The 21,453-nt window shown below is 41.1% G+C and overlaps 3 protein-coding genes across 4 annotated transcripts; 2 read left to right on the plus strand and 1 right to left on the minus strand.

Moving 5' to 3' along the window:
- The first annotated feature begins 985 nt into the window (after window positions 1-985).
- ttc1 (tetratricopeptide repeat domain 1) lies at window positions 986-6,055 on the plus strand. Of its 2 annotated transcripts, none has more exons than XM_080847840.1 (8): window positions 986-1,028; window positions 2,408-2,924; window positions 3,033-3,093; window positions 3,228-3,340; window positions 3,638-3,674; window positions 3,943-4,091; window positions 5,157-5,211; window positions 5,675-6,055. In XM_080847840.1, exons 2-8 carry the CDS (start codon window positions 2,517-2,519, stop codon window positions 5,809-5,811), a joined length of 960 nt encoding a protein of 319 aa, XP_080703966.1. In that variant the 5' UTR covers window positions 986-1,028; window positions 2,408-2,516; the 3' UTR covers window positions 5,812-6,055. The 2 variants fall into 2 exon arrangements, with proteins under 2 accessions (XP_080703966.1, XP_080703967.1); XM_080847841.1 differs by lacking the exon at window positions 986-1,028 and adding an exon at window positions 2,228-2,248.
- Window positions 6,056-6,191: 136 nt separating this feature from the next.
- On the minus strand, window positions 6,192-17,094 carry pwwp2a (PWWP domain containing 2A). Its single transcript, XM_080847829.1, has 3 exons — window positions 15,736-17,094; window positions 11,521-13,579; window positions 6,192-7,667 (listed from the first exon to the last, which is right to left on the minus strand). Exons 1-2 carry the CDS (start codon window positions 16,824-16,826, stop codon window positions 11,548-11,550), a joined length of 3,123 nt encoding a protein of 1,040 aa, XP_080703955.1. The 5' UTR covers window positions 16,827-17,094; the 3' UTR covers window positions 6,192-7,667; window positions 11,521-11,547.
- A 2,687-nt stretch (window positions 17,095-19,781) lies between these two features.
- On the plus strand, window positions 19,782-20,966 carry fabp6 (fatty acid binding protein 6, ileal (gastrotropin); the record flags this gene model as incomplete). Its single annotated transcript, XM_080845210.1, has 4 exons — window positions 19,782-19,848; window positions 20,238-20,413; window positions 20,724-20,813; window positions 20,916-20,966. The coding sequence occupies 4 exons, from the start codon at window positions 19,782-19,784 to the stop codon at window positions 20,964-20,966; spliced, it is 384 nt and encodes a 127-aa protein (XP_080701336.1).
- Window positions 20,967-21,453: the final 487 nt, after the last annotated feature.

A 21,453-nucleotide genomic window follows, 5' to 3' on the forward strand; every position in this document is an offset into this window, starting at 1 on the left:
ACATGACATACACACACATGCAGTAATGTGCCACCTCCCTGCATACACTGATATTTTTGTACAAGAAAAATACATTTTAAAGATACGCCTTAAATAGTAACCTACTGATAATACTGTGTCTTTATGAGCTGACAGAGCAAGAATCAGACATTGAATCTACTTTCATCATTACTTTTACATTTGACATTTGGAGGGAGTAACGTAAACATTAAGAAAGACCATTATCAAGTTTAGTAATGCTGGATATTTTATACTAATTGTGTATCAAATGGGTTTTTTATTGAGCTAAAATGGAAAGTTTACTGACCGAGAACATGCTCTGCAAACAAAACTGACATCAAAGACGGTCTCTTAGGAGACTAATGGACAAACAGGTTTCTTAGGAGACGGGGGATTTTCCACTGACTACCTTTGAAGGAGAAGCCTTCTGAAGGCACTCAGGGCCTCAGTCAACCTCCGACACTCTTTCACGAGGCATTGACCTAGCATTTTCCAACTGTAGGCCTGAGATCAGAACACTTAATCAGGGCCATTCCTGAGGATCATTCTCTGGTGATGCAATAACCTTGAATGCCATCGAAACATATGCTATATTTGGTGATTTTGCACCAAAATACAGGGACAAGCACAATCACAGAGAAGACATACGTTATTCCACATAACATAGGTTTTCATCATCATGGTTAAAAAGGAAACTGTCCTGGTCTCGTGTGCAGGTCTGTAGATCTCTGAGCCTTCTTTACAGCATTAAAATCATTAATGTTATCTGTCATTGATAGGGAAAGCACAACAATACTACTACTTTAGTTACTAATAATAACAGTAAACTTTTTTTTTTTTTTTTTTTTAACATATGGGTAAGACATTTCTGGGGGGCGCACACATCGGATGCATATTTGGAATATCTCGATGTTTGCCTTCAGCGGCCAGTCCCTGCACCTATCATGTAAATCCCCACGTGATATGACTCCATATCCCAGTATTCATTCGTGTTGCGGAAGTCTTTTTCATTCGTGTGGTTGTAGAAGGTAAGTTCAGAAGACATGAGACAGCATTATAATTCAGGGTTGTTTTTGTAACATTGTTGTATTCTCTTTCCAACACTAAAATAAAATTCTCAATAGTCATATTTTTCGTTCCACTCTGGCATGTTGTCTGTACATGTCAGCGCATGGGTAAACTAACCTCCTTACATTTTTAGCATGCCTTGCTACATAGCTGTGGCAAACAAGTTTTACTTGCGCTATCATCTTAAATATTCAATTACAATAACTGGAAAACGTCAATTATACAATAATCTGTATTTATTGGCATATATAAAGGCATTGGTCTCGATGTTATCGCTACGTTTACATTTTACTTCCAGAGGACAGGATGAAAGCTGTCCATTTCTCCATGCTAACTAGCATTGGGGGCAGATATAGTAAAGCTCCACCAAATGTCATCGGTTATCTAGCTAAGTAGCAAGCTAGCTAGCTCTGACTTGTGTTGATTTACTGCGTACTTCACCACACTAACACTAATATCGTCTTTCTCATCACCCTGTTTTATGATTTCATACGATGGTTTGCTCAGAGACGCTTTATCATATCAGCAAATTGTGAGGTTCGGTAGACGCTTAATTATGGTAGTTGATGAGCGGTAATATTTTCCAGTTGCGTATTGAAGAGTGAAGAAATGATCTCAATGAAATGAACAACGGCCATTGTTTAGTCTTGATTAGTGTCCAATTAAAGCAACAGTCAGTAGTTTGTGTCAAACTGGCGAGCTAGATACATAAAGCATGCATCACAACAAACGGCCAAGTTGTCACTGACAGAAGCGTGCTAAAATGCTAGCTCGTGTCTTGCGTCGATACAGTTGGCAGTGCTGTAGCTTTTCTTACATTTTCGCGGGGGTTCCAGCCTCGATGACAGATGGGAAAGACGGCTTTGTTTATCTTTCCTTCACATGACGACATACTACAATTAGTTGCCTATAAAAACATACATAAATAAAAGCTAAATATACACGTGTATTTTTTCAGTTAACTTCTGAGAACAGTTAGGTCTCAAGTCTAGTTGTGAAACTACAGTGGGAGCACCTTTGATATCATCAGAAAGTTGATTCCAAAGCAGAGCAGCATAGCAACTTAAAGCTGCTTTACTATGTTTAGTTCTATAGGTTTTACCAAGAGATTGTTCTCTAGTGATCTGAGAGGTCTGGCAGGTGTGTACAGCTGAACAGGTGTTAAAAGGTATCTACTGAAGTAAGTGGTGCTTTGTGTAGGTTACTAGCACGCTTTAGCCATATCAACTAAACACAGCCGCCATGGAGAATTAAGGTCTGGTATGTGACATTGACATTTTTGTGAAGGTGTTGAATCTCTTGTAATGTAATAATGATCTCTTTTCTCTCACTAAACTAGGACAAAGGAGTGTCTGATATGGACAGGGCTCCAGGACGTGTCTGATTGTTGCAAGGGCTTTCATCAGTAAAAACACTCAGACAGCAAGGCCACTGGAGAACTAAAAATTATGGAACAGCAGGAAGATTGTTTTTTTGACTGTGAGGAAAATGTGCAGGAACATGGTAAAAGATTACATGACAGTGCAGTGCCACAACTCGGAGCAGGTGAAGGAACTGTCAAAAATTCACAGAATGGAGCACCACCAAGTTGTGGAGACTCAGACAGTTCAGGTTTAAGTGAGTTGAAGAGAAATTTTGAGGAGTTAAGTGTGGACAGACTTGAGGGGGAAACGAGTGAATCTACGGTTGCACCGGAAGACGGGAGCCATGGCCACAGTGGACAGGAAAGCGTAACTGAAGAGGAAAAAGATGACTGGGCAGATACAGAACCTGAACTAAAAGAAGAACTTGCACCAGAGTTTGATGATGAGCACCTGAAAGAGATAGAAAAAGACTTAACAGAGGAAGAGAAAGAGGTGATCTCAACAGTTTCTATTAAATAGTATTGGCTTGCAATCTTTTATCTGCAGAAACAAAAGATTTTAACAGTTTTTTTCGTTTCTTTTCTTTACAATCTACCTCAGAGCAGAAGAAAAGAAAGTGTGGTGCTAAAGGAAAAAGGCAACAGCCAGTTTAAGGAAGGAGGTGAGCAAAGCCCATTTGTTTTGCCACATATTTTCCCTCCCTTTTATATGGTTAGCATGTATATCAGAAAATATATATCAGTTAAACTTCTCTTGTAGTTGTGTTGACATTTTTTTTTTAAATTTTGTTTTCAGAGCATGTCGAGGCTGAAGAGTCTTACACGGCTGCCTTGCATATTTGTCCCGTGAGCTGCAGTAAAGAGAGGTCTATTCTCTTCTCAAATCGAGCTGCTGCTCGCTCACATCAGGTAAGACCAGTACTGAAACAGGCAGCTAATTGGGTCAATCCTTACATTCTACAATTCTCTGTTGTGTGTGTGTGTGTGTATTTAGGATGTTTGATCCGGTGCTCTGGTGACATCTAGTGGTAGTCTTACAATATTATAGTTTGTAGGATTTGGGTGATCTTCAAAACATTTTCATCATGTTATTGTTTTGCAGTCTTTAGAGAGTTAAGGGTACCAAGTAGTTTTGGTATGAGTAATGTGCATAGTGTGTCATGTCCAATCCCACCCTATCTTTTTTATTTTTGAATATTTCTCAAGGATAAGAAGGAAGAAGCCATCAAGGACTGCTCCAAAGGTAATACTGAACAAGATGGCAATTTTGTAATTTGTGCTGCTTCTTCTTAATGTTTTAACTATGAAAATATTAGTTTTTACTTGCTAACTAACTACTATGCAAACTAAATGTGTATCAGTGCCCTTTTGTGTAGTTTCGAAAATGTTTTTTTATGATGGTTGTGATTTTTTTTTTTTTTAATTTCTCTGGCTTTTTGAGATAAGTAAATCTTGCAGGACATCCATTTTAGACTCTTGAACATGGCCTTTGTCTTTGCTCCCTTTATTAGCGATAGAGCTGAATCCAGACTATGTGCGTGCACTTCTGCGGAGAGCTGAACTCTATGAGAAGACTGATAAGCTGGATGAGGCTCTGGAGGATTACAAGAGTGTTTTAGAAAAAGATCCAAGTCTTCCCGTGGCCAGGGAAGCATGCATGGTACGTGTCATCCATATCTACTAGGGGTGTAAACGATACACAATTCTCATGATTCGATACGGTTTGAAAGGCCTTTTGATTCGATTTGGTTTCAATACAACAAAATGAAAGTTGTGGCCACCAAATTCACTTTTTTAATGTTTTTTATTTTATTTTGTATTCTAATAAGGCTACTAACACTTTCTAGTGACCAGGGGTGCAAGCAAACTTCTAGGTTAATCAGCCACAGTAGCTGGTCTGCCACTTATGTTATGGAATACTTAATCCAATAAGTCTATCTAAAGGTTTATGGTAGCACAATTTACTTTTGGACACATTATTTGCAGATGATTGAGAATACAGCATAGAGCAGTCGTGTGTCGCCTATCAGCACTTGTCTAGCTCCCCATTGTTTACAAAGGCAAACTCGGAACACTAGTGGCCAAGGAATTATCACATCTGTACCATCCAAAACAATGTCCGGTTTTGAAATAACCCCACAACCTCCAAGTCCCCAATACATTTCTTGATGAGACATGGGCGCAATCATCCTTGCATTTGTATTCTACAATTCTACGCATTAGTATACACTAATTTATTTCTATTTATTGATTGATTGATCTATGTATGGAATGGTAAGGGTGTGTACTGAATCTCAGAGGTGGTATCGAATGATACGATTTGATGTGTTATATTTTTACACCTCTAATCTCGACCCAACAACTGCAGCACCTTAAAGTCACAGGCCACAATTCTGGTGAAAGTGTGTTGATAATGTTTCTCAACAGCCAATGAAATTACACTCCTCCCCTCCGAGCTGTTGAAGCAACTGGTTGATTGGCTGGAATTGTGTATGGCTCAGTCCAACCCCCTTTCTCTGTTTCCCATTTTTCAGAGCCAGGACTGTGTAAGAACACTAGAGTTCTTTTCATAGCCTAAGATACTGAAGGCTTCTGGCCCACTCCATATTTTAACATCAGGAATCATAGAGCGTGTCAAATGCATAAATAAATGGAGATGATTGACTGTATTGTGAGAAAATGTCAGTACCTACCTCTGATTGTGTCTTCTCTTTTGGACTCCCAGAGGTTACCTCAGCAGATTCAGGAGCGCAATGAGAAGCTGAAGGAGGAGATGATGAGTATGAGCTTTTTTCTGTCTCTGCATTCACACTTCCTGTCTTAATGCTGGGTGCCTACAGTTAAAGTGAGCATCCAATGGAGTGCTGACTGTTCTATGAACCTAGCGGTCTCGTCATCAACTGTTTGTTTTGTTGCCATCATGTTCCTTTTTGAATACATTCAAATCAATAGGGGCACTAAAAAGGAAGGGACACCTAGACATGGCCGAGATCTAAAATACTATTGCCCTTTCTTCTCCTGCTTGGCCAAATCTCTCTGAACACTGCTTTGAGTATGCTCAACATTGAAATGCCTTTTTGAAAGAGCAATAGCACATCCTGAAAATTGATAATAATGGAAAACAGAGTTCATATTTTGTAAAGGAGGATCTGGAAAATACAAGGAAAAGCTCCAAAAAATACCAGTTAAAATATACTTATTGGACCTCTTCTTTAATAAGCGTGTGTGTGTTTGTGTTCACAGGTAAACTAAAAGACTTGGGCAATATGGTCCTGCGTCCATTTGGCCTCTCTACTTCAAACTTCCAGGTCAATCAGGATTCAGGCTCTGGATCCTACTCCATTAACTTTGTGCAGAACCCTGGTACCAACAGAAGATAACACAATGGCCATACCACTGCTTTGAAATGTAAAATAGCCAAAAGACCATCATATTCTGCTGTGCTAGTGTTGTGAGTGTCCTGCAAATAATATGTAGGGGAATGGCTAGTGTATTTGAAGTGAAGCAGTCATATTCATTCTCACATGAATCAACTATCAGTCCAAATGTGTTGATACAAATAATGTAGATGTGGTTTTATAACGTCCATATCAGGTTGTGTGTCTAAAAGTGCAATTGGTGTTCTACTGCTGTTGAACTAGTTTTCTTTTAAAACACTGAGTGATACTGATCTTATGCATGGTGTTCTGGAAGCTAATCCAGTAACACCCCACCAGAAACTGTGTGGCAATTCGCTATGAACTTAACTGCAGTGGGAAGCGAATCATTGAAGTCCATTCTAAAACTGTTTAGTCACACACAGTTTGACTTTTTTTTGTACTCTGCCAACTCAACACAGTGTAATTTATGAATCTCATGCCGTGCTTACAAGCATACACAAATAAATGCAGACAGAAGTATCTCAGAGGCTGTGGACACCATCCACTGAGACTAACCGTAATGAGAAACATTGTCTACATTGTAAGACTGCATGCTTGGGTGTGCATCTGGCAAATAACCAACTCTGTTGCAAATGAGGATTATTGTTCCTTCTTGTACATTACATTCTGGTGCCAGTGTGAGTGGTAAGGTTTATACACACACAAAAAGAAATGCTCTCTCCCATCCAAAGGCAAAAGCAGATGTTTAATGTTCAGTTCATAGAGATATACAGATACAGTAAAAACAGAACACTTTCCCACAACCATCATTCTCATATGTTAACTTGAAGTCATCCGATTGTTTTAAAACGCATATTTATATATACAAAAGAGGAAAGCCACATGATCTGTGTACCGAGCTTTTCATTGATATTTCCTTTTCTTGAGATTTCAGCTCAGCCAGTGTTACTGGAGACCCCCCTCCATCACTACACATTGAATTTAAACAGGGCCCCATAGGGAACGTTTTATAAGCAAACAGGACAAACTCATCATGGGACCATTAAGAAGAGAGTACAAATTAACATTTTTGATGTTGTGTGTACGGGTGTAGGAGAGCAGAGCAAGGGTGACAGTGTCTGAGGGGTAAAATAGGCAAACAGTCCTTGACAAAGAGTGTACTGGGTGTACTGTACTGAGCTTGGTATGTCTGTATGTTTGATTCAGCCAGTTGGCAATAAATTACAAAATTCAACTATTATTCCCAATCCCCATAATCTTTATATAAACATAGACAGAAAATTGACTTCAAAGAGCCCACCTGTTAAGGCCATGTCACTTTAAAAATAGCCCATCATTAGAACAAATATCACATCATTTTGGGCAAAAGAAAGGAATTTCATGACTACTTCGCACAGCAAAAGCCTGATCCTTCATCTTTGCACTTCTGTGAGAGCATAAGCCTAACACATGCAATCTGTACCACAGTCTTCATCATTTCATCTCGACCGAGGTGTTGTCCTTTACATACTTTATTTCCCGTTGCTAATTTCGCAGCATCCTCTGTCCTTGTAGCGCTCTGCACCTTGTCATCTTGTACTTGCCCTTCCTCAAACATGCTTTAAAAACCGATCCTCGTTCAAAGAGAAAGAAAAAAGCACTGCAAGATCTAAGGTGTCTCACGTAATCAAAGGAGCTGGAGTTAGAGCAAATCAGCAATTCATTATAAATATATGTCATCTTCTTAAATAAAAATAATATCTTCGTTTGGCCCATGTGTCCCTTGGTAGACTGCATCTTCCCCTTCCCATCCCTCCGTCTCTGGCAGTGAATTGAGGAAACCATGGACCAATCAACAGCCCTTCAGTGTTGCAGCACTGGAAGAGAGCAGAGGAAAACACCAATCAAAATGACATCCGATTCCCCATTTCGTTCATCACATACCCAAGGTAGTGCAATCACAGAGTTTGAACCTATATCGTTTAAGCCTCTAAACACATACAACTCCTAGGATTGTTAATGAACAGTTCAATACTAAGAAGCACCAAGTGCTAGTGAGGAGGCCGTGATATTCCTTTTGAAAACATTTTCAATATATCAGATATAAGCATCCTTTGCAAAAGAAGCAGTGTTGTAAGCTATGGTTAATGCCCAGGTATTAAAATATCACTTTTAGCAAACGAACAAGACCGGCAAAGACCACACAATGCACGCCGGATGCCTGCCCATGAAAGCACGTTCATGTCCACTAATCCAACAGAAGGATATGTGCTATAAGCCTTGCAACAGTTCTATTTACTTAGCTATGTGGTCCAAGGAGTAACTAAAAATATCGACAGAGCCTCTCCACTTACTCAACATCTGTTCCCCCACATAAAGCTGCTGTAGGAAGGGGATGGCTATTGACATTCACACACTGGATCAGAAGCACAGTGGTACTCCACCTTTGTGCCAATAAAACAAGGACGGTTTCATGGCCCAGATGGTAAGGTTTCTGTGCTAATTCTGAGAAGTTGGTTTATAGCCCCTCAGTCCAAATATCACTCTAGGAACAAGGCTGTATAATACATAAAAAGATTCACTAGACTTAGGACTTTAACAATTGTTTAAATACACTGTATTCTGAACTAAATATTATTATAAATGTCTCTGGTGTGAAGTTGAATTAGATCTCCTCAGTTTTTTTTGTTTATCTAAAGTGCCCAAATTGAACAGCCATGATAGCAGATGCAAGCTCTCTGATAAAAATAAATGTTCTGTGGGTTGCCGTCTCCATTTAGCATTAATCACAGATTTCACGAAACAGCTTCACACAGACATGACCATGAATCTGTTGGTTACTTTTGCTAGACATGTTTAAGTCTGTTTGCAGGTAAGAGAATCTGTCCAGTTTCTTTGACAGGATATGGGTAGGTCAGACGCCCTTCCAATCAGTGGTGAAAAAAATCATTGTAACAACTGTGTTTAGCACAGATTATTATTCAACGTATTTTAATTAAGCCTTCTGCTTTTGGGGGTCTGTAGGTGGGGGCAGGGAAAGGTTAAAATAATGACAACTACGCTAAAATTCTTTTTGTTCACATTTTATTTATATAATTTTGAAACAGAAACATTTACACAATATTTTCAAATGTAACTTTTTCTCAAAGGATTTACAGCATTCTCTGACCTGCAAACAGATTTGTTTTTAAAAATCAAAAAAAAAAAAACGGAAAAATCAAAACAAAGAAACCAACCACCAAAATAAATACATTTTTTTTTCTCTGGTTTTGACAAAAGGTCAAAGTCAGTTAGTGTTTTGTCAGATACTAATCGGGCTTACTCTGGTCTTAAGATCTCTACCTACTGAATGAGAGCAAAGGAGGGGAACAAGAGACCAGGCTGGCCTACAGTACATCCCTTTTCATAGTGGAAGGGTGTTAATAGAGAAGTTCGATGGGATGTGCCTGTCACAGAGTGAACCATCATGAAATAGGAACAGGTAGTTCGTTCTCAAAAATCTCCCCCCTCAAACCACATGAATGCGCAGCCATTTTATTCTCAGTTCTGAGGCTGTCTCTTCCAAAGCCTTATTTCCATTTGCGAGCACTGCATCTACGTACACATTAATTGCATATTTTCGCATTTATGTACATATTCAAGATTCACAGCCGGACAAGCCAAACTAGTCAAATGGCAGAAAATAAAGTTCAGGCACACCACAGAAAAAATCCAAAGACATTGCCCAGCAAAGGGTACAGCTGTGTCATAACACTAAAATTTGAGACAACTCGCAAAAATAAGCTATTTGGAACTTTTGACAAACCTCAAAAAGCCCCACACAACTCAGAGCACTCAATGAGATAAAACGAAATGTTGTGACAGGTTTAGGTTGTCTGCATCTATGCACATATTTGTTGTGCTCTGCAGTTAGATACAAATGAAAGCAATCATTTCAAGTGTGCACACCTTCAATAACAACACTACCCGTGCCATACACCAAACATGAGCTCTACTGTCCAGAACAGAATAAAAAAGGTGGGACTGGATTTAAAAAATAAATAAAAAATGGGACACACACATGGGTAAATCAGACAAACAAGAGGTAAAAAGAGCTGGGGCTATAGATACTTAAGCCGGGTGGTCGGCTGCCAGGCTCTCTGCGGTCAACCGTGATCTCTTTTCCAGGCATACAGGGAGGACATGGGGGAAGGGGGAGGGGGGAGACAAGAGCAGCATGGCACTCCTCTCATGGGCACTTAAGGTGAATTTGGCTTACGGGCAGCTCAACAGAACACTGGTGCCGCTGCCGGGAGATCCACTGCTGGCCTTGTGCCACGGCAAGATCAAGAGCTTTCTCTGCTTCAGAGCCAGAGCTCCACAGCCAGCAGCTTTGGCCAGCCATAGGTTCAACGAAACAACGCAATCCAAAACACAGCTGCTTCCATAGACGTGTCACTGGTGTCATCACACTATCTAATACACAGGACACCTTGCGAGACGCTATGGAACAACTACCCATACAAACGGATTAGAAGTGTCCACAATACCTTTACTCGAATAACATTTCTGAGGACAATCGTTCTTACCATTTAACACTTGAAAAAGGTGTTCACAAACTATTCCCTTCCAATACACATTGACCAAGACATAAGGCTCCAAAATAGTCACAACAATTTCCACGATTCTCATATAATACTTCATCTTGGGTGTTCTTCACACAGAACCTACAGGCCACTAGCATCAATATCCATACCAGGGAACAATAACAATCTTTTTTTCCCTTTTTTAGGAATAGCAAAAGAGCAGGAACCTGCTCACTGTGCACAGTATAGACCCATTTCACTGTGGTGACATACACCTCATCAGTGCTTGTGCTCCCTGGATTCTGAACTCATGATTGGGGCTAGTGCCAGTAGGAGCCAGAGCATACGGGGCCTGCTTAACTCTCAAGGTACAGACAGCCCTTGATCTTATACAGTAGGTAGAGGATAAAGATAACGTGGATTTACAATATAATTATTGGCGATGTAAAAACGGTACATCTTCTTGTTTCTGTGGATATAATAACTGTTCTGTGGCAGTATAACAGTCTAGGCCCTCGTAATGAAGAACGGTAATTATACGGGAGAAATGTGTTTCTGTTTTTTCAGAGAATGGGTTCTCTGACAAATTCACGGGTATGGGGGTATCCACACTGAAGTGTCTCAGCACTACTACCTGTGGTAGAAAACCCTATTGCTTTGAATATGTTGAGCCCTCTCTACAACCTAAAATGTTTCATGCATTTCACAAATAAATGTATTATCTTAAAAGGTACATAGACCTCACTTGCACACTCATTCCTAAATGATCAGATGGACATGGTTTATGTAATCAACATTAAAGACAGGCATGTTTAAGAACGCAATCACATGAGAGCTAAAGATAAAACCTAGACAGAGGAGCTCAATGTTGAGATTAGCTGCTATGTTACCATCTGCAAAATGTTTAAAAAATGTCTTTAAAACAACCAAAAAAATCTATCCAATCTGAACATGTAGTGTTTAAAATCATGATGCAAAACAGCCTTCATTGAACACCCAAACCTCTTTTTCTGTTCTGATATGTGCTTTCTCTGCGGTGTTCCCCTTTCCACGTGCTAGAGAAAGTAAAAATAGTCCTAACCTGACACTTTTCTTTGTGTCAGAATGATGGCTGAAGACTCACATGGGGTACAGGGGGACAAAAGTGGGTGCCTGCTTTGCCTACCTTTCACTTGCCCAGAGGCAAAGCGCCTCACGTCTCAAACTGTGTGAGGAGGGCGCGAACCTCAGGTGTGAGCTGCTTGGCAGCCTTAGCCGCCTCTGTGATGGCTTTACGGTACAAGCCCTTTCTCTTCTTGTCGAAGCGTGACTGGAAGTTTTCTAGAAAGGGCGCGAGCTGTGTAAGTGCCAGGTAGGAGGTGGTTGGCGAACCAAACCAGGCGACACGGGCCTCCTGCCTGACTAAGAGCCCATTATCTTTGCGGCTCAGTTGGATTAATAAGATGCGGGCTGGCCACCAAGGGAAGCCATATATTTTGGCCCAAACAATGTCCCCTACGCAAATGGTCCTGCCATCCAAGGCAACGAACTTTGAGACATTTTTGGAAAAGACCTTTGCACCTTTGAGAGATTTACTGCGTTTTGTTTCGTCTGTCGCGTCAGACGAGGAAGCGGCGGCGGTAACAACTGCGGAGGATGTGCCAGGGGCAGGGGGCGAGGGCAAAGCGCCAGGAGGGGGAAAGTCAAAGGTTTCGGTGGAGCTACACTCAGAGTTCGTAGACTTTATTTCATCTGCGCTATCAACACTGCACATGGAGGTATTAGAGGAGTCGGGCTGGCTGGGGTTAAGGGACACGTAAACCACGAGGTTGCCGGCCTTGCTCCCGCGCGTCTCCCGCTTCTCCTCACACTGCTTCTCCTCACACTGCTTCTCCTCCTCCCGCTTCTCCTCACACTGCTTCTCCTCCCGCTTCTCCTCACACTGCTTCTCCTCCCGCCCCTCCTGTTCCTCGGGCCCCACCTGTGTGTCCCTGCACTCCATGGCCGTCTCAGGCTCCGGCTCTGGCAGAGGGAGGGGCTGGCATTGGGACTGGCCCAGCGGCCTGGGCTCAGGGTCGGTCGCTTTGGCGGGACCCAGGCTTTCAGCATCAGTGGCGGCCTCACCGGTGGAGCCGAATGAGGAGGAGCAGGAGGAGCGCGTGGAGGGGCAGCGGGGCGGGCCGGGCTTGGGAGGCGACAAATGGCCACTTCCAGGCACTTTCTCAAGGCAAGGAGGCTTACAAGAAGAAGAGTCGTTCTCTTCGTTACGGTACCTTTGGGGCTTGATGCGCATCCTCGGTGGCAGGGGGTTGGAGATGCCAGGGCCCCCACCCCCGCTGATCTGCTGCAGGCGTCGGGTGAAGTGAACCTTCTGGTGGGCCTCTTGCAGAGCGGCGGCCCTGGTCATAGCCTTGGTGTTGCCACTGCTGCCGGATACCGTCTCCCGTTGCTGTCGCTGCACCTTCACCATCTTTAGCACTTCCTGGTCCTTGGCGTGGTCAATATTTTTGCTTTGCAGAACCTTCTTGGTGTTGAGCTGGACTCTCGAGCTGTTACCTGCTGTGCTTGACACCCCCCTGTTCCCACCTGCACCTCCCTTCACTGAGCCAAGAGAGGAGGATGAGGAGGAGATACGGATGCCTGGAGTCTGCCGTTTGGGTACGTCAGAACTACGGACTTTCTCTTCAGGCCGGTGGTCATTCCTAGGCCGTTTGCCAGTGGCAGCTGCTGCAGTGTTGTCGTTGCGCCGTCGTTTGGCATCCTCGGTCCGGCAATCAGATGCTGGGCCTCGCCGCGTCTCCCTCTTGTCATTTGTCGTCCCCATTGCCACTGCACCCTTGCACTTGTCACACAGTACTTGTCGTGGTCGCAGCTTAATGGCATTCATTATGGACGTGGGTTCCTCTCGGTATAGCCTACGCTTCGGGCGCTTTATCTTTCTGGGCAGTGGCTGAGGTAATGACTGGTTGTACGTGTCCCTGATGAACAATGGCGGCGGGTAAGGAGCCCCATCTTGAAACAGGGGAGGTGGTTTTGAGGTCCATGGGTTTGGCCGGGGTTCAGGGGTAGGTTCAGGAACATTGCAACCCTCCGCTGGGTCTTTCCGGGGGGCATCAGTGGCATCTTGACTACCTCCTTTCTCGATTTCTGGTTGAGAAGGTACTGCTTTTAGTTGCATAGATTCTGGCTTATCCTTATATTCTCTCTTCGGATGTACTGTAATTGGAATTCCATAGGGTCCAAACCTAGGGTAAGATAATAAAAAAAGAGAGAAGTATTACATCCATACCATGTTCAAATATACAGATTCCCTCTGGAAAAAAACTAAACAGGGTAATTTTCAAAACTGTAAGATCAACTATTAAAGGCAAAAAATAATCCTCACACATGGAGTGCAAGAACATCTCTTAACCATAGTAAATAAAAAAGGAAGTGTAAATAAAACTAGGCAGCCAGAGACAGGTGTAACAATTATGAAATTAACCCCCTTGTAAATCTGTGTAAAATAATTCATTCACCAGATATTAACCTACTACAACATAGGAATTTTGCGACCAACCTCTTAAACACATGAATTAAAGCAACGATAGATGCGCACTGCACTCTGTTTGGGCGATATACAGAGGACAAAGGAGTATTTTACTAAAGACCTCAGGCCTGCTCATGTTATTTGTTATAACAAAATATGGTTGAATCGCCCAGGGCATCTCATACACTGGGTCTCTCAGGAACTTCCTAAGTGTAAAAAAAAAAAAAAAAAAGATTCACTTGAGTGCTTTTGGATTCCTTTCTTTTCCAGATCAGCATCTATTGCGAGGGCCTGTAATAGACTCTTTTCACCAAGATACCAGCCAACAGTAAATTATACATCACAGGTCTAGGCATCACAGGCAGGGAGTGCAACTAAACCTGCAGAGCCAAAGGAGAGTGGTTTGATGCAGGCTTGCTGGACTGAGTGAGGGGAGGGGATGGGAGGAAAACTCTGTTTCCACAGTGGTCTAGGACAAGTCACCATGTCACTCTCAAACGAATAGAAAAGAGAAGTTCAAGACACTATTTCACAGAAAATCCATAGCAATGGAGAACTAAGGGTAACCCAATTACACATGAAATATCCTCTAAGTATGTCCATATTCACTGCTCATTAAACTGTGCTATTTACCTGTAAACCATCTTTACCTTTATATTTCTGGAAAACAAATTGCTAATATTTCTTGCCACTATACTGATGTTTTCAAAAACAGTGTCCTCTCAGTAAGTAACATCCCCTCACCATTTCATGAAACCTTTTCCACAAAGCATTGCTTCAAAATGAATGTGTGATATCATCAATCGCATTCAACACATAGAGATGGGCTTAAGAACAAGGCCATATGTCTGGAACTGACTCATATCCACAATTTACTGGTATTAACTACTGGTATAAAGAAATAGCTAAATAACCATTTATACAGCAAAACTCAGTTGATACCTTTGTTACAGGGGTTGACTTAATATTTACCCATTGCTTGCAAGTTGCTACAAATTTTCAATGTCAGTATGACCTAAAATAAGTGTTACCTGTCACTACGGTTACCTGAAGCACAGCACTGCTCTCAACTGAAGCTCAGAAAGTGATGCATTTCCCATTAGGTAAAGGGTCTTCCTCTTTTGAGCCTTCACCTGAACTGACATCAAAAGTCTGGATCTTCCCATTTACATAGCCTAGATCTAACTCCAATCTAACAAGTACACACTAGCTTACATGAAAAGCTGCAGTTTTCCCTGAACCAAAGTATTGGTAATAACACCGTTATTGATGGGTACCAATAGTAACAATAATACCAACAATAACAGAATATGTGTACTTTCTGGTAAAGCACATTAATACAGCTGGGGTAGGTCTGTGACAAATTTTAAATGGCAGAATTCACACTAGAAAGCCATTTCATTTTGTCCAAAAAAAGGCTTATAGGAATATAATAACAGTTTAACCAATGGTAACTAGATCAATTTCACTATATTTCTGAGCATTCCTTGCATATTCATTATTTGATTTCAGATGTAGATATTTGTTTACACTTCAGGTCCCTAAAATGTAAACAAATAAAGGCCAAAAACGCAGTATGGTAAGGAATACCATGAAAAAACTAAATGTAATCCTATGTATATATGAATCATTTAAAAAACATTGTCTGATAGCATTCATTGTGACTCAGTGCTTGATTAACATTTCTGCTTCGAGTACACTCCAACGCTTAGAGACAATACTATTTTGTCGAGCTGTTATTTAAGGGTATGATGGTAGGCTATTATGATCAAGACATAATGACTGATAATGGGACAAATGTACCAAGGCATTCAACAACTCCGCAAATCCTACTCATAATCAACACAACCGGTACATTAAAGCGTTATTTACCTCTTAGAGAGGTCCATGAGCACTCCAGAAAATATTTTTTCGCCTAAACGAAATGACACGACCAATGCGTCATCGATGATGTGATCCAAAGATACTCGAACCTCAGAGCCAGGTATAAGGTGCTCGACTGTTTCGAGCGGTGACCCTGTTGTTTCTGATATGGGTAAGGATGATTTGGGCTCAGCCTTTATCTCGCAAGGATCCGTCTCGAACCTCCGTTGGGACGAGCATGAGTCCAATGGTACTGGAGATGACAGGACCGTATCCCCAACAACGGGAAGTTGGGGTGAGTGCTCTGCAGTAACGGCTGAAAAGTCACCAGTGAAGCCTTCGTCCACGGATGGTCTGAGATTCGAATCACTCTCTGAAACTGACAAAGACTGGGGATGGTCGGTATGTTGCGGGCATTCGTGAAGAGCATCTTCCAGGGGCACGGATTCTGAACCAGAAGCATCACATGCGGATTCGGGAACTGGGTCTGTTTCACAAGAGGGCTTTATCAGTTCTCTGAAATGATCGATGGATTCTAGGTCCAATCCCACGATTGCTGGTTCGGCCGGTTCAGCCAGTGGTAACCCAGTTTCTGTTACAGAGGGATGAGCAGGGAGAGAATGCAAAAAGACCACTGATGGCTGAGAGACGGAGATGGAGCTAGGCAAAAGGCAGGCGTGAGAGTCGTGAGGACTGACCTCGTTTGCAGCCTCCAAATAAGGGGAACACTGTTCTTTCAAACCCTCCGTCATTAAATTGTCTTTCAGTTTGTAGTCCTCAAAATCATCATCCGCGGTATTGTCCCCTTCGCTACTGAGACGACCCGTTTTGTCGTCCTCATCATCTCCATGAGCAAAGAGGGTTTTTCCCGCGGCTTCTATGTCCGGCCTTCTCACTATCTCCATTTGGAGCTGACTGCATTCCTGAACTGCATCCACATCAATGTGTTGCTGACAAATGTCCATTACCGACGTAGAGCCCTGAGTTACGTCTGCATTCAGTTTTGCCTCCTGATCAGCTAATTCCGATTCGAACTCGACCTCTTCCCCTGCTGTTGTTGATGCCGCAGCAGCTCCTGGCTCTGCAGCCACGGCCGCCATTTTTTCTTTCCGATTTGCAACCAGTCCTTGGCCCTCTCCCTTGATAAGATGTGAGCCCGCCCACTAAAAAGCAAGGACACTTGGGATTGGTTAGTAAAGTACAAAGCTATAACTGTAGTGTTCGTTAAGGTGTCAATCAAGAGAAATCCCTGGAAACTTGACTGCAATTGGCTTCTTTTTTGTCAATACACTTGGTCTTTGTGAGACTAAACGTTGGTGCCACAAGGGGCAGTAATCATACCTTTATTTTAATTGAGCAACTAGGCCCAACCACTGTCGTCCACAAACCATATGATTCGGAGTTTGTGCTGTAGGTCAGTGTATATTAGTATCATTCTATGCCTCAATATTCACAGTCAAAATAAAGAAAATGTCAACATATGTAACAACTTTGTAATCAAAAAGTCCCAAAAGTACAGATGTTCAATATGCATTTATAGTAATTAAGGACATGAGATTTAAAGCCTAACAAGTAGGCCTTTAAACTCTCATGATGTACACTTCTTTGGCAGTTTTATAACTGTCTGCTTAGGTTTAGCCAGAATATAGTAAGCTATAGCCTTCTAAGAATTTTCACAAAGAACAAGTAGGCTAACCTGTAACTAGCCTGCTGTCATTTTTCCATAAATGTTTTACATATGTGTAAACAGTGACAGCATTTGTGTCTCCTATTGCAATGCCACTGGTGTTGTCTCTTGAGGAAATGATGGCAGCAACAACCACAAGATGACAGTACATTTACATGGGCAGGACTAGTGACATTTAGCCAGGTCTGGTGACCTACAGACATACTTTAGAGATGCTCTTTTATCGTCAGGTGCTACTACTACAGCATTGTTAACTTGTGCAGTAACTAGTGCAGTTGACTTGCACTTCTACAAGTACTTAACTTGCACTTTTTTTTTCTTTTTCTTCTGTAAAATAGAATTTATTATTACACTGGGTCTCTATTGCTCGTAGCTTGATTGTTCTCTCCCTTGTACGTCGCTATTGATAAAAGTGTTTTCTAAATGACTAAATGTAAATGTTAAGTTCTTGATAATGATTGTTCAAGCTGTACTGTATTTTGATAATGTTTCTATTAAACCAGAGGTTATACCCAAGTAAACATTTGACCACATTACAGCTTACAGAGAGTTGGAGAGTTGGAAATTTGCCCAAATTATAGCATGGCTTTATGACAGTTTAAGACTGCAAAAAGGAGTTGCTAACAATCGTATGCTTATCCTTCCGGTGCCTATACCTTTCCAACACTAAGTAATGTCTATGCCAGTTTTGTAATCACCCAAATTAAATTTTGCTCGGAGTAATAATCTTAGCCTTGTAAAAGTTTATGTTTTACCAAAGTTTACAACAGTAATCAAAGTTTCCAAAGGCGGGAATTTGGAAATGAAGGACACAGAAGTTTATAGGGCACTTAAAAAAGGTAAAACTGACAGCAGTAGTCAAAAGGTCACTACGTATTCTGGGTGTGCTTCCTTTCTCATGTTCTGGGGTTGGTTGACCTGTCGGACACTTTTCATAAGTTGCTTAAAAGTGTGTAGATACAAACTATACATATTCAGAAAAGTGTGATTTACGTTTTGTCATTTTCTCTGACAAATAAAAATACTGGGTTAGAGAAACATTTAAAGAGTTTTAACAAAAGCAGTTATTATCAGACCAGAGCCTGGGTAATAACACGAATAACAATCCCAGACATGTTTGGATAAAATAACATCGTCATTTGCCCAAAATCAAGTTACCTTCTGAACAGTTGACAGTTCAGAACTGAAAAGGCCTACTTATTGGGCTATTATACTTTTGGTACAAGCTATAGGCAAAACCTGACTTCAACCATGTGCTACTAGATGTAATCATACCTTAAATTATTCTAGGGCTATTTATGAACGCCTTTTCACTACTAAGCCATGACAAGGTAGGCCTTACTCACATTTACCCGTGTGATTTAGAGTGAAAGTCAAGTTTAATTAAGTTAGACATTTTCTGGCCTCCACTGTATTCATTGCAAGACTACACTTCCTTTTACCATACTATCAGCCATTCTATGCAGTCTGAGCCTTCCTGAATGTCTGCTAGAACTAGCAGAAAAGTATACCAATAGCGGTTTGTTTTCCAAAATATTTTAACTGAATAAACAACAAACAGACAAAATATGCAATGACGTAGGAAAGCACATGAAAGAATATAGATGTTGTTTTGCCTTGTCTTTGGTTTGTAAAGCTGTTGCAGTATATAGTTTGTAGCAATATGATGCAACTTCCCTTAGACAATTATGCTTTGGCCTTTTTTAAGTTTGATAATAGTCGCCTTGTCTTACCTAGGTCTGTTTCTCCTAAATTACATAATTTCATTGTTTTGTTTCTGTTTTCTATTTGAGTTGATATTTTATTGTGATTTAATTGTACAGCACTGAAGTTTGGTCAACGTGAGTTGTTTTTAAATGTGCTTTATAAATAAATTTGACTTGACTTAACATACATTCTGACTAATTCTGAGTAATGCCTATTTTTTTTATAAACTCATTGAAATAAAGATGATAATAATGAATTCAGATGCAGCTGCAAGGCAGTTAGTTGTCTCTGGGTAAAGTTAAACAGTGCACCTTCTATGAAGATGTGTCATAAACTTAGACGAGGCAAGATCTAAGGAAATAAACAGTCCTCCTTTCACATGCTCATCTAAGTCTTCCTGATCACTGGGGGTGATCAACCCCATGGTCACACACTCCTTGATGACTTAAGGCCTTTTTTTAAGAGTATTGTACTGTCACCATAAACATTTATGGCACTTTTGGCAATGGTGACATAAGCGTCGTACTATTGAAAAGTGGGCTGAGTTTGAGGAAAGAATCCCCTATTTAAGCCAAGTGAGTCTCTCCCTCTTTACCTCTCTCACTCATCTCACCCATCGCTCTTTCTCACACACTTGTGACCAACCTACGCCAGACCTACAATGGCCTTTTCCGGCAAGTACGAGACTGAGTCCCAGGAGGGGTACGATGCCTTCTGCAAGATCTTGGGTAGGATAACTTTTGCAATCTCTCACAAATCTAGTTACTTTCTGTATTAACAGATTATTATCAGATTTTCTGTTCTGTATACATACAGATATGCTGTTATTTTGCCTGAATTGCTTTGGACTGTTCTTGAATTTGTCCTATTACATATAAGGATGTGTTCACTAACATGGGTTTTGTCTGTTTCTTCATACTTGTCAGAAGACGATTTGGTTGAAATTTTCATTTGAAAAAATTGGAACCACTGAGCAACAGTTTGTAGCACACAATTTATGCTATAAATGTGTTGGAATCTACTGCCTGTTCTGAGTTGTGTAAAACACTGATGCTGTCGGTAAATCCCCAACATTGTCTAGCTTATGCTTATGATTTAATGCTCTGTACCTCTCCAGGTATTCCTGATGACGTCATTGAGAAAGGTCGTGATTACAAACTTGTGACTGAAGTGGTGCAGAATGGTAATGAGTTCACCTGGACCCAGCACTACCCTGCCAACCACTCGGTCTCCAACAAATTCGTCATCGGCAAGGAGTGTGACATGGAGACTATTGGTGGAAAGAAGTTCAAGGTAAAAGAATCTTCTGGCAGCTTGTACTCTATAACCATCTCCTGTTTAAGTGTCTCCTTTTCTCTATTTCTCTATTTCTCTATTTCTCTATTTCTCTATTTCTCTATTTCTCTATTTCTCTCTCTCCCTCTCCCTCTCCCTCTCTCTCTCTCTCTCTCTCTCTCTCTCTTACTCTGTCGCATGCCCACCCCTTTCTCTAACTCAGACATTTACAGTGTATGGTGCCAGTACTTAATCCACCTTCTTTGGTTATGATGCAAGAGATTCACAATGGAAGAATTGTTGATCATGATGTCTCTGTTCTATTCAGGCCACGGTGTCCATGGATGGGGCCAAACTTAGTGTACAGTTTCCCAATTACAATCACACATCTGAGATCAGTGGTGGGAAACTAATTGAGGTGAGGTGTCAATCTTCTCTGAAGACAAGATGAAAAATAATGTCTGTGAAATATACTGTATATGATTATTATAATCATTTTTATTTCTTTTTTTCTATGTAGACCTCAACCACAGGCTCTGTCGTCCTGAAGAGAATCAGCAAGAAGGTTTAATACATGTTACAGTATCACTGTTATGCTGTGTAACACTGGTAACTTCAAACTTGTGCTATGAATTAAAATGCAAAATAACTTCATTCGTTTATGCGTACTTTGAATTTTTCATGAATGAGTGTGTAGGAAGACAACACTTAAAACCACTTTATAAAAAACAGATAAACCAAATGGGAAATATACCTGTTTGTAGAAATGACTCTTAATCAACAATCAAAAAGCACATAGTTAGCTTTGGTTTCCATTAAATCACCCTCAAATCCCTCCAATAACTGCTGTAATAACAGCATGATGGAGGCATAAGTGCCCTTGCCATTATGCTCAGTGAAACCTACATTGATGAAAATGTTACACTGTTTCTATAAATGTTCAAACGGCACATTTAAAGTGAGGTTGTACTGTGTACTGTGAAATCATGTTTATTTCTAGGGACTATAGAAGGATAAACTGGTACTCTCTAAGGACGAGCATTTGTCGTCGAGCATTT

Source organism: Sprattus sprattus (assembly GCF_963457725.1).
Source record: "Sprattus sprattus genome assembly, chromosome: 1".
NCBI classification, from domain to species: domain Eukaryota; kingdom Metazoa; phylum Chordata; class Actinopteri; order Clupeiformes; family Clupeidae; genus Sprattus; species Sprattus sprattus.

Bases quoted from the DNA above. Each gene is read 5' to 3' on its own strand.
- pwwp2a (XM_080847829.1), bottom strand. From the start codon at position 16,826: ATGGCGGCCGTGGCTGCAGAGCCAGGAGCTGCTGCGGCATCAACAACA. The intron at 13,580-15,735 runs GTAAATAACGCT...ATCTTACCCTAG, and splicing joins CTCATGGACCTCTCTAAGAG to GTTTGGACCCTATGGAATTC.
- ttc1 (XM_080847840.1), top strand. From the start codon at position 2,517: ATGGAACAGCAGGAAGATTGTTTTTTTGACTGTGAGGAAAATGTGCAG. The intron at 3,094-3,227 runs GTGAGCAAAGCC...TTTTGTTTTCAG, and splicing joins CAGCCAGTTTAAGGAAGGAG to AGCATGTCGAGGCTGAAGAG. The intron at 3,341-3,637 runs GTAAGACCAGTA...ATATTTCTCAAG, and splicing joins CTGCTGCTCGCTCACATCAG to GATAAGAAGGAAGAAGCCAT.